Source organism: Topomyia yanbarensis, chromosome 3, assembly GCF_030247195.1.
Source record: "Topomyia yanbarensis strain Yona2022 chromosome 3, ASM3024719v1, whole genome shotgun sequence".
In the NCBI taxonomy this organism is placed as follows: domain Eukaryota; kingdom Metazoa; phylum Arthropoda; class Insecta; order Diptera; family Culicidae; genus Topomyia; species Topomyia yanbarensis.
Window position 1 is genome coordinate 388623609 of NC_080672.1, and position 12407 is coordinate 388636015.

General features: G+C 40.4%; 3 protein-coding genes across 6 annotated transcripts in view; 2 read left to right on the top strand and 1 right to left on the bottom strand.

Annotated features, from left to right (window-relative positions):
• LOC131689480 (zwei Ig domain protein zig-8) overlaps window positions 1-12407 on the bottom strand; it is a 748220-nt gene that overhangs the window by 611729 nt on the left and 124084 nt on the right. The window lies entirely within an intron of this gene.
• LOC131688301 (serine/arginine-rich splicing factor 4-like) lies at window positions 1112-1792 on the top strand (the record flags this gene model as incomplete). The annotated part of the gene is made up of 1 exon (XM_058972502.1): window positions 1112-1792. A coding segment is annotated over one exon (681 nt), but the record flags the coding sequence as incomplete, so codon positions are not given.
• Window positions 3548-4645, top strand: LOC131688302 (serine/arginine-rich splicing factor 4-like; the record flags this gene model as incomplete). The annotated part of the gene is made up of 1 exon (XM_058972503.1): window positions 3548-4645. A coding segment is annotated over one exon (1098 nt), but the record flags the coding sequence as incomplete, so codon positions are not given.

Consider the following 12407-nt stretch of genomic DNA (forward strand, 5'->3'; position numbering starts at 1 on the left):
TCTTTCTTTTTTCGTTTTTTGGTTTTTTCGTTTTTTTTTGGTTTTTTCGTTTTTTTTTGTTTTTTCGTTTTTTCGTTTTTTCGTTTTTTCGTTTTTTCGTTTTTTCGTTTTTTCGTTTTTTCGTTTTTTCGTTTTTTCGTTTTTTCGTTTTTTCGTTTTTTCGTTTTTTCGTTTTTTCGTTTTTTCGTTTTTTCGTATTTTCGTTTTTTCGTTTTTTCGTTTTTTCGTTTTTTCGTTTTTTCGTTTTTTCGTTTTTTCGTTTTTTCGTTTTTTCGTTTTTTCGTTTTTTCGTTTTTTCGTTTTTTCGTTTTTTCGTTTTTTCGTTTTTTCGTTTTTTCGTTTTTTCGTTTTTTCGTTTTTTCGTTTTTTCGTTTTTTCGTTTTTTCGTTTTTTCGTTTTTTCGTTTTTTCGTTTTTTCGTTTTTTCGTTTTTTCGTTTTTTCGTTTTTTCGTTTTTTCGTTTTTTCGTTTTTTCGTTTTTTCGTTTTTTCGTTTTTTCGTTTTTTCGTTTTTTCGTTTTTTCGTTTTTTCGTTTTTTCGTTTTTTTGTTTTTTCGTTTTTTCGTTTTTTCGTTTTTTCGTTTTTTCGTTTTTTCGTTTTTCGTTTTTTCGTTTTTTCGTTTTTTCGTTTTTTCGTTTTTTCGTTTTTTCGTTTTTTCGTTTTTTCGTTTTTTCGTTTTTTCGTTTTTTCGTTTTTTCGTTTTTTCGTTTTTTCGTTTTTTCGTTTTTTCGTTTTTTCGTTTTTTCGTTTTTTCGTTTTTTTGTTTTTTCGTTTTTTGGTTTTTTGGTTTTTTTTGTTCTTTCGTTTGTTCGTTTGTTCGTTTTTTCGTTTTTTTGTTTTTTTGTTTTTTTGTTTTTTTGTTTTTTTGTTTTTTTGTTTTTTTGTTTTTTTGTTTTTTTGTTTTTTCGTTTTTTCGTTTTTTCGTTTTTTCGTTTTTTTTTGTTTTTTCGTTTTTTCGTTTTTTCGTTGTTTCGTTTTTATCGTTTTTCCGTTTTTTCGTTTTTTCGTTTTTTTGTTTTTTTTGGTTTTTTTGTTTTTTTTTGTTTTTTCGTTTTTTCATCTTTTCGTTTTTTCTTTTTTTTTGGCTCTTTGGTTTTTTGTTTTTTTGGTGATTTGGTGTTCTGGTTTTTTGCTTTTTTGTTTCTTGGTTTTTTCGTTTTTTTGTTTTTCTGTTTTTCCGTTCTCGTTCTCGTTCTCGTTCTCGTTCTCGTTCTCGTTCTCGTTCTCGTTCTCGTTCTCGTTCTCGTTCTCGTTCTCGTTCTCGTTCTCGTTCTCGTTCTCGTTCTCGTTCTCGTTCTCGTTCTCGTTCTCGTTCTCGTTCTCGTTCTCGTTCTCGTTCTCGTTCTCGTTCTCGTTCTCGTTCTCGTTCTCGTTCTCGTTCTCGTTCTCGTTCTCGTTCTCGTTCTCGTTCTCGTTCTCGTTCTCGTTCTCGTTCTCGTTCTCGTTCTCGTTCTCGTTCTCGTTCTCGTTCTCGTTCTCGTTCTCGTTCTCGTTCTCGTTCTCGTTCTCGTTCTCGTTCTCGTTCTCGTTCTCGTTCTCGTTCTCGTTCTCGTTCTCGTTCTCGTTCTCGTTCTCGTTCTCGTTCTCGTTCTCGTTCTCGTTCTCGTTCTCGTTCTCGTTCTCGTTCTCGTTCTCGTTCTCGTTCTCGTTCTCGTTCTCGTTCTCGTTCTCGTTCTCGTTCTCGTTCTCGTTCTCGTTCTCGTTCTCGTTCTCGTTCTCGTTCTCGTTCTCGTTCTCGTTCTCGTTCTCGTTCTCGTTCTCGTTCTCGTTCTCGTTCTCGTTCTCGTTCTCGTTCTCGTTCTCGTTCTCGTTCTCGTTCTCGTTCTCGTTCTCGTTCTCGTTCTCGTTCTCGTTCTCGTTCTCGTTCTCGTTCTCGTTCTCGTTCTCGTTCTCGTTCTCGTTCTCGTTCTCGTTCTCGTTCTCGTTCTCGTTCTCGTTCTCGTTCTCGTTCTCGTTCTCGTTCTCGTTCTCGTTCTCGTTCTCGTTCTCGTTCTCGTTCTCGTTCTCGTTCTCGTTCTCGTTCTCGTTCTCGTTCTCGTTCTCGTTCTCGTTCTCGTTCTCGTTCTCGTTCTCGTTCTCGTTCTCGTTCTCGTTCTCGTTCTCGTTCTCGTTCTCGTTCTCGTTCTCGTTCTCGTTCTCGTTCTCGTTCTCGTTCTCGTTCTCGTTCTCGTTCTCGTTCTCGTTCTCGTTCTCGTTCTCGTTCTCGTTCTCGTTCTCGTTCTCGTTCTCGTTCTCGTTCTCGTTCTCGTTCTCGTTCTCGTTCTCGTTCTCGTTCTCGTTCTCGTTCTCGTTCTCGTTCTCGTTCTCGTTCTCGTTCTCGTTCTCGTTCTCGTTCTCGTTCTCGTTCTCGTTCTCGTTCTCGTTCTCGTTCTCGTTCTCGTTCTCGTTCTCGTTCTCGTTCTCGTTCTCGTTCTCGTTCTCGTTCTCGTTCTCGTTCTCGTTCTCGTTCTCGTTCTCGTTCTCGTTCTCGTTCTCGTTCTCGTTCTCGTTCTCGTTCTCGTTCTCGTTCTCGTTCTCGTTCTCGTTCTCGTTCTCGTTCTCGTTCTCGTTCTCGTTCTCGTTCTCGTTCTCGTTCTCGTTCTCGTTCTCGTTCTCGTTCTCGTTCTCGTTCTCGTTCTCGTTCTCGTTCTCGTTCTCGTTCTCGTTCTCGTTCTCGTTCTCGTTCTCGTTCTCGTTCTCGTTCTCGTTCTCGTTCTCGTTCTCGTTCTCGTTCTCGTTCTCGTTCTCGTTCTCGTTCTCGTTCTCGTTCTCGTTCTCGTTCTCGTTCTCGTTCTCGTTCTCGTTCTCGTTCTCGTTCTCGTTCTCGTTCTCGTTCTCGTTCTCGTTCTCGTTCTCGTTCTCGTTCTCGTTCTCGTTCTCGTTCTCGTTCTCGTTCTCGTTCTCGTTCTCGTTCTCGTTCTCGTTCTCGTTCTCGTTCTCGTTCTCGTTCTCGTTCTCGTTCTCGTTCTCGTTCTCGTTCTCGTTCTCGTTCTCGTTCTCGTTCTCGTTCTCGTTCTCGTTCTCGTTCTCGTTCTCGTTCTCGTTCTCGTTCTCGTTCTCGTTCTCGTTCTCGTTCTCGTTCTCGTTCTCGTTCTCGTTCTCGTTCTCGTTCTCGTTCTCGTTCTCGTTCTCGTTCTCGTTCTCGTTCTCGTTCTCGTTCTCGTTCTCGTTCTCGTTCTCGTTCTCGTTCTCGTTCTCGTTCTCGTTCTCGTTCTCGTTCTCGTTCTCGTTCTCGTTCTCGTTCTCGTTCTCGTTCTCGTTCTCGTTCTCGTTCTCGTTCTCGTTCTCGTTCTCGTTCTCGTTCTCGTTCTCGTTCTCGTTCTCGTTCTCGTTCTCGTTCTCGTTCTCGTTCTCGTTCTCGTTCTCGTTCTCGTTCTCGTTCTCGTTCTCGTTCTCGTTCTCGTTCTCGTTCTCGTTCTCGTTCTCGTTCTCGTTCTCGTTCTCGTTCTCGTTCTCGTTCTCGTTCTCGTTCTCGTTCTCGTTCTCGTTCTCGTTCTCGTTCTCGTTCTCGTTCTCGTTCTCGTTCTCGTTCTCGTTCTCGTTCTCGTTCTCGTTCTCGTTCTCGTTCTCGTTCTCGTTCTCGTTCTCGTTCTCGTTCTCGTTCTCGTTCTCGTTCTCGTTCTCGTTCTCGTTCTCGTTCTCGTTCTCGTTCTCGTTCTCGTTCTCGTTCTCGTTCTCGTTCTCGTTCTCGTTCTCGTTCTCGTTCTCGTTCTCGTTCTCGTTCTCGTTCTCGTTCTCGTTCTCGTTCTCGTTCTCGTTCTCGTTCTCGTTCTCGTTCTCGTTCTCGTTCTCGTTCTCGTTCTCGTTCTCGTTCTCGTTCTCGTTCTCGTTCTCGTTCTCGTTCTCGTTCTCGTTCTCGTTCTCGTTCTCGTTCTCGTTCTCGTTCTCGTTCTCGTTCTCGTTCTCGTTCTCGTTCTCGTTCTCGTTCTCGTTCTCGTTCTCGTTCTCGTTCTCGTTCTCGTTCTCGTTCTCGTTCTCGTTCTCGTTCTCGTTCTCGTTCTCGTTCTCGTTCTCGTTCTCGTTCTCGTTCTCGTTCTCGTTCTCGTTCTCGTTCTCGTTCTCGTTCTCGTTCTCGTTCTCGTTCTCGTTCTCGTTCTCGTTCTCGTTCTCGTTCTCGTTCTCGTTCTCGTTCTCGTTCTCGTTCTCGTTCTCGTTCTCGTTCTCGTTCTCGTTCTCGTTCTCGTTCTCGTTCTCGTTCTCGTTCTCGTTCTCGTTCTCGTTCTCGTTCTCGTTCTCGTTCTCGTTCTCGTTCTCGTTCTCGTTCTCGTTCTCGTTCTCGTTCTCGTTCTCGTTCTCGTTCTCGTTCTCGTTCTCGTTCTCGTTCTCGTTCTCGTTCTCGTTCTCGTTCTCGTTCTCGTTCTCGTTCTCGTTCTCGTTCTCGTTCTCGTTCTCGTTCTCGTTCTCGTTCTCGTTCTCGTTCTCGTTCTCGTTCTCGTTCTCGTTCTCGTTCTCGTTCTCGTTCTCGTTCTCGTTCTCGTTCTCGTTCTCGTTCTCGTTCTCGTTCTCGTTCTCGTTCTCGTTCTCGTTCTCGTTCTCGTTCTCGTTCTCGTTCTCGTTCTCATTCTCGTTCTCGTTCTCGTTCTCGTTCTCGTTCTCGTTCTCATTCTCGTTCTCGTTCTCGTTCTCGTTCTCGTTCGCGTTCTCGTTCTCGTTCCCATTTCAAATAGCATTAATTGACAAGACTGGACTAGAGTCCAAGTCCAAGTCCAAGTCCAAGTCCAAGTCCAAGTCCAAGTCCAAGTCCAAGTCCAAGTCCAAGTCCAAGTCCAAGTCCAAGTCCAAGTCCAAGTCCAAGTCCAAGTCCAAGTCCAAGTCCAAGTCCAAGTCCAAGTCCAAGTCCAAGTCCATGTCCATGTCCAAGTCCAAGTCCAAGTGCAAGTCCAAGTCCAAGTCCAAGTCCAAGTCCATGTCCATGTCCATGTCCAAGTCCAAGTCCAAGTCCAAGTGCAAGTCCAAGTCCAAGTCCAAATCCAAGTCCAAGTGCAAGTTCAAGTAAAGTCAAGTTCAAATCCAATTTCAAGTTCAATTTGAAGTTCCAGTCTGAATCTGGTATACATGGCTCTTTATCTAGGCCACTGACAGAGTGACAGCGAGAAGCTGAACCAGCCTGATTGCGAGGTGCGAGCAGGCGGCTTGTTGTTGGAGTGAAAGTCGTCCGGATCTGTAGGAATTTACTGCTTTTACTCTGACAACTTCCATTTGATTTGCTGCAAGCAGGTTTCACGCATGCAAATACCAGCTCTAGCTCAATTTCTCGTAGCTACTCTGTTGACCATCGAAATCAAAATGTCTGAAAGTTCTAAAGTCTGCTTGTCTCCAAGAATTCACGTGTCATGAATACAAGTTTCTAAGGCCAGGCCGTCTCAGCTGCCAAGATGCAAGTCTGAAAGTCTACAAATCTTAACATTTCCAAGTCGCTAAGTCCTCAAATATCCATTCTATTCAGGTCTCCAATTATTCAAGTTTCCAACTAAGTTTCAAAATATCCAAATTTCCAAGTTTGTATGTCCCTAATTCTTCAATTCCGCTAATCTCGAAGTCTCCAATTTTCCAAGTCTACATAAGTCTCCAAGTCGTCAAAAAAGCATTTTTCAAAATTTCGATATTTTCAAATCTCTGTGTATAGAACTCCTCAATTCGCTGGGTTTGTAAATCTTCAAATCTCCTAGCTTTCCAGAAGTTCTCAACTCTATAAGTTTCCAAGTCTCCATGTCTTAAAGTCTTCAAGTCTTCAAGTGTTCAAGTCTTCAAGTCTTTAAGTCTTTAAGTCTTCAAGTCTTCAAGTCTTCAAGTCTTCAAGTCTTCAAGTCTTCAAGTCTTCAAGTCTTCAAGTCTTCAAGTCTTCAAGTCTTCAAGTCTTCAAGTCTTCAAGTCTTCAAGTCTTCAAGTCTTCAAGTCTTCAAGTCTTCAAGTCTTCAAGTCTTCAAGTCTTCAAGTCTTCAAGTCTTCAAGTCTTCAAGTCTTCAAGTCTTCAAGTCTTCAAGTCTTCAAGTCTTCAAGTCTTCAAGTCTTCAAGTCTTCAAGTCTTCAAGTCTTCAAGTCTTCAAGTCTTCAAGTCTTCAAGTCTTCAAGTCTTCAAGTCTTCAAGTCTTCAAGTCTTCAAGTCTTCAAGTCTTCAAGTCTTCAAGTTTTCAAGTCTTCAAGTCTTCAAGTCTTCAAGTCTTCAAGTCTTCAAGTCTTCAAGTCTTCAAGTCTTCATGTCCACAAGTCTTCAAGTCTTCAAGTCTTCAAGTCTTCAAATCTTCAAGTCTTCAAATATACAAATATTCAAGTTTTCAAGTGTTCGAAATTTTCCACTCCAAGTACGCTGAGTCCTCCAATTTTTCGCTCCAAGTACTCTAAGTGCTCCAAGTGATCCGATCCATGTGCTCCAAGTGAACCAAGTGTTCCATGTGCTCCAAGTCTCCCAATCTCCAAATCCCCTAGTCTCTCAGTCTCCAAATGCTTGAAGTGTCTTAGTCTCCAAGCGCTCCAGTTGTTCCAGGTGCTCCATGTCTCCAATTCTTCAAATCTCTAAATCTTCAAGTCTTCAAATCTCCAAGTTCCGAAATATCCAATTCTCCAAGTATCCAATTTATTCTGATTCCTGATTAATGACTCCCACCCCCTTGCGACTTTGTAGCAAGTGTACTATTTATCATTTTTTTTTTTGATTATTTTAATAATTTTTAAAAATTAGCATAATTTGTTTAATATTTTAATAACGATTTTACAGTATGTTCCGAATTATTGTTCAGTTTCTATGGTTCTTATTCTTAACCTCTCTATCTGTTTGAGGTTCACTCGCGGGCCGTCATATTCGCTATGGTGACTGTTTTCCTCGCAACGCAGCCAGCCCACCGCATCCATATCTGTTTATTCCAAAACATAATTGTACCCTGCGGGAATAGCACAAAGTGTCTGCATTGACCCTCGCAGCTGGGATTTGGAATCACTCGGCGTCGTTGTTGGTCTGTTTGTGTGTTCCATTGCAGCCCTATGTGAACCCGAAGATGAAGACGTGATCGGACGTGATTTAGAACGCCGTCCCTCGTGCATGGCTGGCTGGCTGGCAGGCACGTCCAAGTTTTGGCATTCCCAGCACGTTCCGATGGCTCCTCTCGCTTTCGGTAATCAATGGGTGTGCGGATGTATGTAGGTTTGTAGCATAATATTGCGGGAATCGACTACGGGCAAGGACGATTTAGTGGTAGTGAGCGTTGCGGGCAGCGAACGTGCGTGTACCCATAAATACTTGAATAGCGTAAAGGGATTCGTCCTGCCAATAGCTGCAGAGCAAAGAAAACATAAATGCTCCAATATATTATTTATGAAATTTGCTTTTTGAATCAGATACCGAACAAAAGGAATGCGGAATGATTTGTTGTCTCTGCGCAAATTGAAATTTGTGGCGAGACTGATGAAATCAATGAAAATTTTCACGATTTATGTTATGTGGTATTGTTATATAAGGTATCCATAGTCATTTGCTGAACTCAACTTAGTTATGATATCTGCACAGAGAAAAATATTGTGACCTACAAAAATGAGTGCACATATGTTTTCATTGAATCTTTCCTTTTGGTTTATTGGTTCATTGTGCTTATTTTAAGTTATCCGCAAGAAAAACTGGAAAACAAGACAACATAGATTGTGATTTATGTCACGATTGGTATATTATGTTTTGGATGATTACACAATCTTTAATAAAGCTACGGTAGTTTTAGTTCCTTTGTTTTTGATCCTATGCCACAATTTTCCCTAAAAAGAAAAAATGGATGGTACCACCTCACCTAGTATTAAAATTTTGAGTTTCGGATTCTTCTCATCAGTAACTATCACCAATTGGGGGAATTTAGACTATATTAGATAGTAATTTGGATTTCTAGTCAAAATGGCACCAAGTTGGTGCTAGTTACTTATGAGAAGAATTCGAAACGCAAAATTCTAACTTTATTTTATAGTTTTTTGAGACCGTAATTTTATTTGTCATTACGTTGGTGTCTTTGCTGATCGCACAGTATTTACTGGTTGGACACAGTAGTTTGTTCTATAGTTGACGATGTATTTTGTTAATTATTTCTGGTTATGGTAATTAAGTTTTAATTAACTGTCGCAGGTAAAAGAGGGAAATAACGAACAGATCTTTTTCGGTGAATACCAATAAAATAATATTCAGATGAACCTGCTAAATAGGTATACCTTGTGTATTCAGTACTCTCTGATGTTATAAAACATTTCATTTAAACTAAAAATTACCGAAAACATTAATCATGCAGTCAACAAAAAAATGTATTCTCTTCGAAGTCGTCAAGCCAAACTTCAAACTTTTTCAACCAAATAATGAACTGCTTCTTCCCTGAGACTCAACTCCTTCCCCACTATCTTGAGGTTAATAATATGGCACACTAATGGCCTGTCGGTTTTGTCTTACACTGTTTAGTGAAGCAACCAGTTGAAACAAAGTTTCCGATAATGCTAAAATGTTTTTGTCATTTTGTTGCTTCGCTTGGAAGCTCAGAATCTCACGAATCGAGTATCTTTTTTTTATCCAGGAAAACATTCCAAGCGAGGTTGACGGATGCTGTACCGTTTAAATTGAAATTCTATAGAGGAAATGTCAGCTCAAAGATAGGGTCTGAAACTGGTTCGCTTCAACGAAGAATCATTTTCTCCTGAACCTGCACCACTTCCGAGAATTCGTTGTGTAAACCCCGACGCTTTTCTCGGTTCAATGCATGATAATCTTTGATCCATTGTCCCGTAATCCATCGGTGCTCAGTTTAATATTCGGGTCATGGATACTTTCTTGGAAGCCATCAATACATTATCCAGTGTGTAGGCTAAACATTTTCTTTGTAGATTTTTTTGCTGGAAATTTGTCTCAAGCAGAAGTGGAAATCGCGCCATTCCACTGATTGAGTACGCGCTGGGCTTTCCCGTCACCCGGTTCTGTGTAAGAGGAATATGTTTGCCAAAGTAAAAGCAGTTAAAAGGTTCACTGAAGTGGAAGAAACTTCCGTTGTTTGGTACTGTATTTTATTTCGGGTTTTTTTTTTTCTTACGCCCAAGTATTAAAAATGCAACGGGGTAGAGGCAAAAACTCGGTAAAAAAACTTTTTCAAACGCGCGCGCACGCTCTCTAGACGGCATCAACCGGTCCTGAAGCAGTTGCTTCCGTTTGGTGTTACTTTTTTCCTTCTTCTACTTCTTCTTCTTTTTCCCTTTGGTTATAAACCAGAGAAGAAAAGAATGTTTCTTTCATGAGGCAATATAGCGCACGACTACAACAAGGCAAAGCAGACGACATCGTCTTTCAAATTGAATTGCTTCGTGTTCGTTTGCTGGTATGATGTTTTGTTCGTTATACTTCGTTTTTGCCACTCGAGGAAAGGAATTTTTCTTTTTCTGCTGGATTTTATTGGGTTACCGGTGCTGGATTTCAGACGATAATAAGCTTTACAGATGCAAGAAGCTGTATATATATTGTAAAGTTTGGATTGTAGTTTTAGTGTTACATTTTTAGTGTGCTGGCATCCTGGAAAAAAACTAGTTGTATTGAGTCACTTCATTTAGAATAGAATAGAGGTATAATTGGTTCATTTTCAAGCATTATAATGAGACGCACTTAGCCGGGAGTATCAGAAAAAACCACCTATTTGATCAATTAGGAAATTGAGATGCTAGTGCTGCGATCAAGGCATTTGAGGATGCGGTCGTTAAATGGTGAATTCTTTCATGTTTTGACAATGTTTCATGACTCTCGGCGCGCCTATTGATGACACTTAATCTGTAGGCCGGTGCCAACGTACACGAAAAAACAATTGTTCCCAACATCGTGAATTAAGTGCCATGAACTCTGGAACAATCACGTTTTTACGTTACGGAAACAGGACCATGACCAAAAATCATAGCTTTTATAATTATGTTCAATTGCCCTTCAGTAACGCCCGCATAACGCTTTCATTAGTGGAAATATTTGATTTTGTTTTGTGAACTTCTGTAACATGATTTTTTCATAGTTATAGGAACAATAGTTCACAAAATCAAAATATTCTGGCTATTTTCTCGTGAGCTATTTCACAAAATTCGGAATTTTATTCATGAATCCATTTAATCCTCGTGAACTGATTCATGATTTCTAATAAATTAGTCACGATCCAATATCCGTGCTCGTGAAATGGTTCACAAAATCATCAAATATTATTCATGCATTCGTGAACTGGTTCATGATTCCTTATATATTAGTTACGATCCAATATCCGTGCTCGTAAAATAGTTCGACATCATGAAATATTATTCATGTATTCGTGAACCGGTTCATGATATCTAGTATAATAGTCACAACTTACCATTCACGAAATCGTTAAATATTATTCATGTATTCGTGAACTGTTTCATGATTCCTAATATATTAGTTACGATCTAATATCCGAGCTCGTGGAATAATTCACGAAATCATGAAATATTATTCATATATTCGTGAACTGGTTCATGATACTTAGTATAATAGTCACAACTTATTCGTTTTCGTGAAAAAGTTCACGAAATCATAAAATATTATTAATATATTCCTGAACTGGTTCATGATTCCTAGTACATGATTTACGATCTATCTAGTATTTGCGTGCTTGTGATATTTAGAAGATATCCCTAATCATTTACAATTTCATGCAACATGGTAATGAAATTTTCACGTGAACTCTTTCACAAAATTTAGAGTATTGTTCGAAATACCCAGCTGCTAGCGACCAGTAACAGGTACGAGCAGTGGATATTTTTAGGTATTTTTTTAGGTATTTTATTTCAAGTACATTACGTTTTAGTTAACATTGCATCTCTTTTAACTGCGACACTTTCCAGTGAGCCTAAGCTCTATTAAGGAAGTGTATAAATTATTCACTTATTAAATATTATGCTTCATTATCTTAATAAATTAAACTTCGAATGAACGGCTGACGTTGATGAGTGGTGGGTGGCGATAATTGTCGGGTGGCGACGAGTGGTGGGTGGCAGACCTTGTGCGAAACAGAAACGGTATGAGTATATGGTGGCATGTTTATGACAGGTACTGCGAAATTCTGTCTTTGATACTGCTTCTCAGTAAACGTTTGAAGGCAATTAGGTTGGATGCGTTCTTACACTGACTGGACAATGCGTTATAAAGCTTACTACCGATATAAGTAAACTTCTTTCGTCCAAAGTCTGTGTTCGGCCTAACTAGGAAAAAGTTTCCAGTCTGTCTGGAAGTACGGTCGTGTTGGATTCTGCTTAGTACAATGTTGTGATGTATTGATTGGTTGGTTGCGATTTTCCGCATATTAATGAGTATTTGGAACTCGTATAATGCTCGTATGGGAATGGCGGTATCGTTGACATCGGAGTATAGGTGGTTTGTGGGGTACAGATGTGGTTTTTGGTATACAATTTTTAAGCATCGATTCTGGATCACGTGTAACTCCCGGAGGTTGGATCGGCTGGCGGCTCTCCAGTTAGCTATCAAATATTGTAACCTTGAGTGAATTAGCGATAGGTACAACTGCTTAACCCAGTTTTTTGGTATGAATGCTGAGACTTTCCGAAGAATTCCACAAAATGAGTTGAGTTTATTTTTCAATGCTGCTATATGTCCAACCCAGCTCATCGTTGAGTCTAGCGTGAGACCCAGGAATGTGTATTCAGGTACTTCTTCGATTATCTGTCCATGAACTTCGATCGGGGGGCGATCTCCAACTTGTCTTCTAGGGGAATGAATTATCATGTGTTTCGTTTTTCCTAGATTCAGCGATAGCACATTGACCTCAAAGTAGGTTTTTAGCAATTGTAAGTCTTCTTTGATTTGTTGATGCACAACTTCACAGGAATCTCCGGTGTACAGTACCGATGTATCATCAGCGAATAAACGAAGCTTACCTTTTAATTTCAATCTGGACACGTCATTTATGAAAAGCAGAAACAGCACTGGGCCTAAGTTACTACCTTGCGGCACGCCGGTTGTTATTGGGCGCATGGAACTTTAGCAGTTTCCAATTGAAACGAATTGAAGTCTATTTGATAGATAACTTGCAATAAGGGATTTTGCGGTACCTCTAAACCCATAGAACTCGAGCTTCTCGATGAGAATATCGTGATCGATCGTGTCGAAAGCTTTCTTGAGATCGATGAACAGCGCTCCAACTATTTTCCTGTTATCCAGCGCATCGTATATACTTTCTACCAGGTCGCATGAAGCAGACAGGGTACTGGAACCTTGTCTAAATCCGTACTGATGTGCATATAGCAGGTTGAAATGGTTAGTGTAATTCACGATTCTAGCGACGATGAGCTGTTCTATAATTTTGTCCAGGACTGATAAAGTTGATATTGGACGGTAATTATTCAGATTCTTGACATCTCCGGATTTGAAAATTGGGATCACACGAGCTACTTTTAAGCAGTCCGGATAAACAC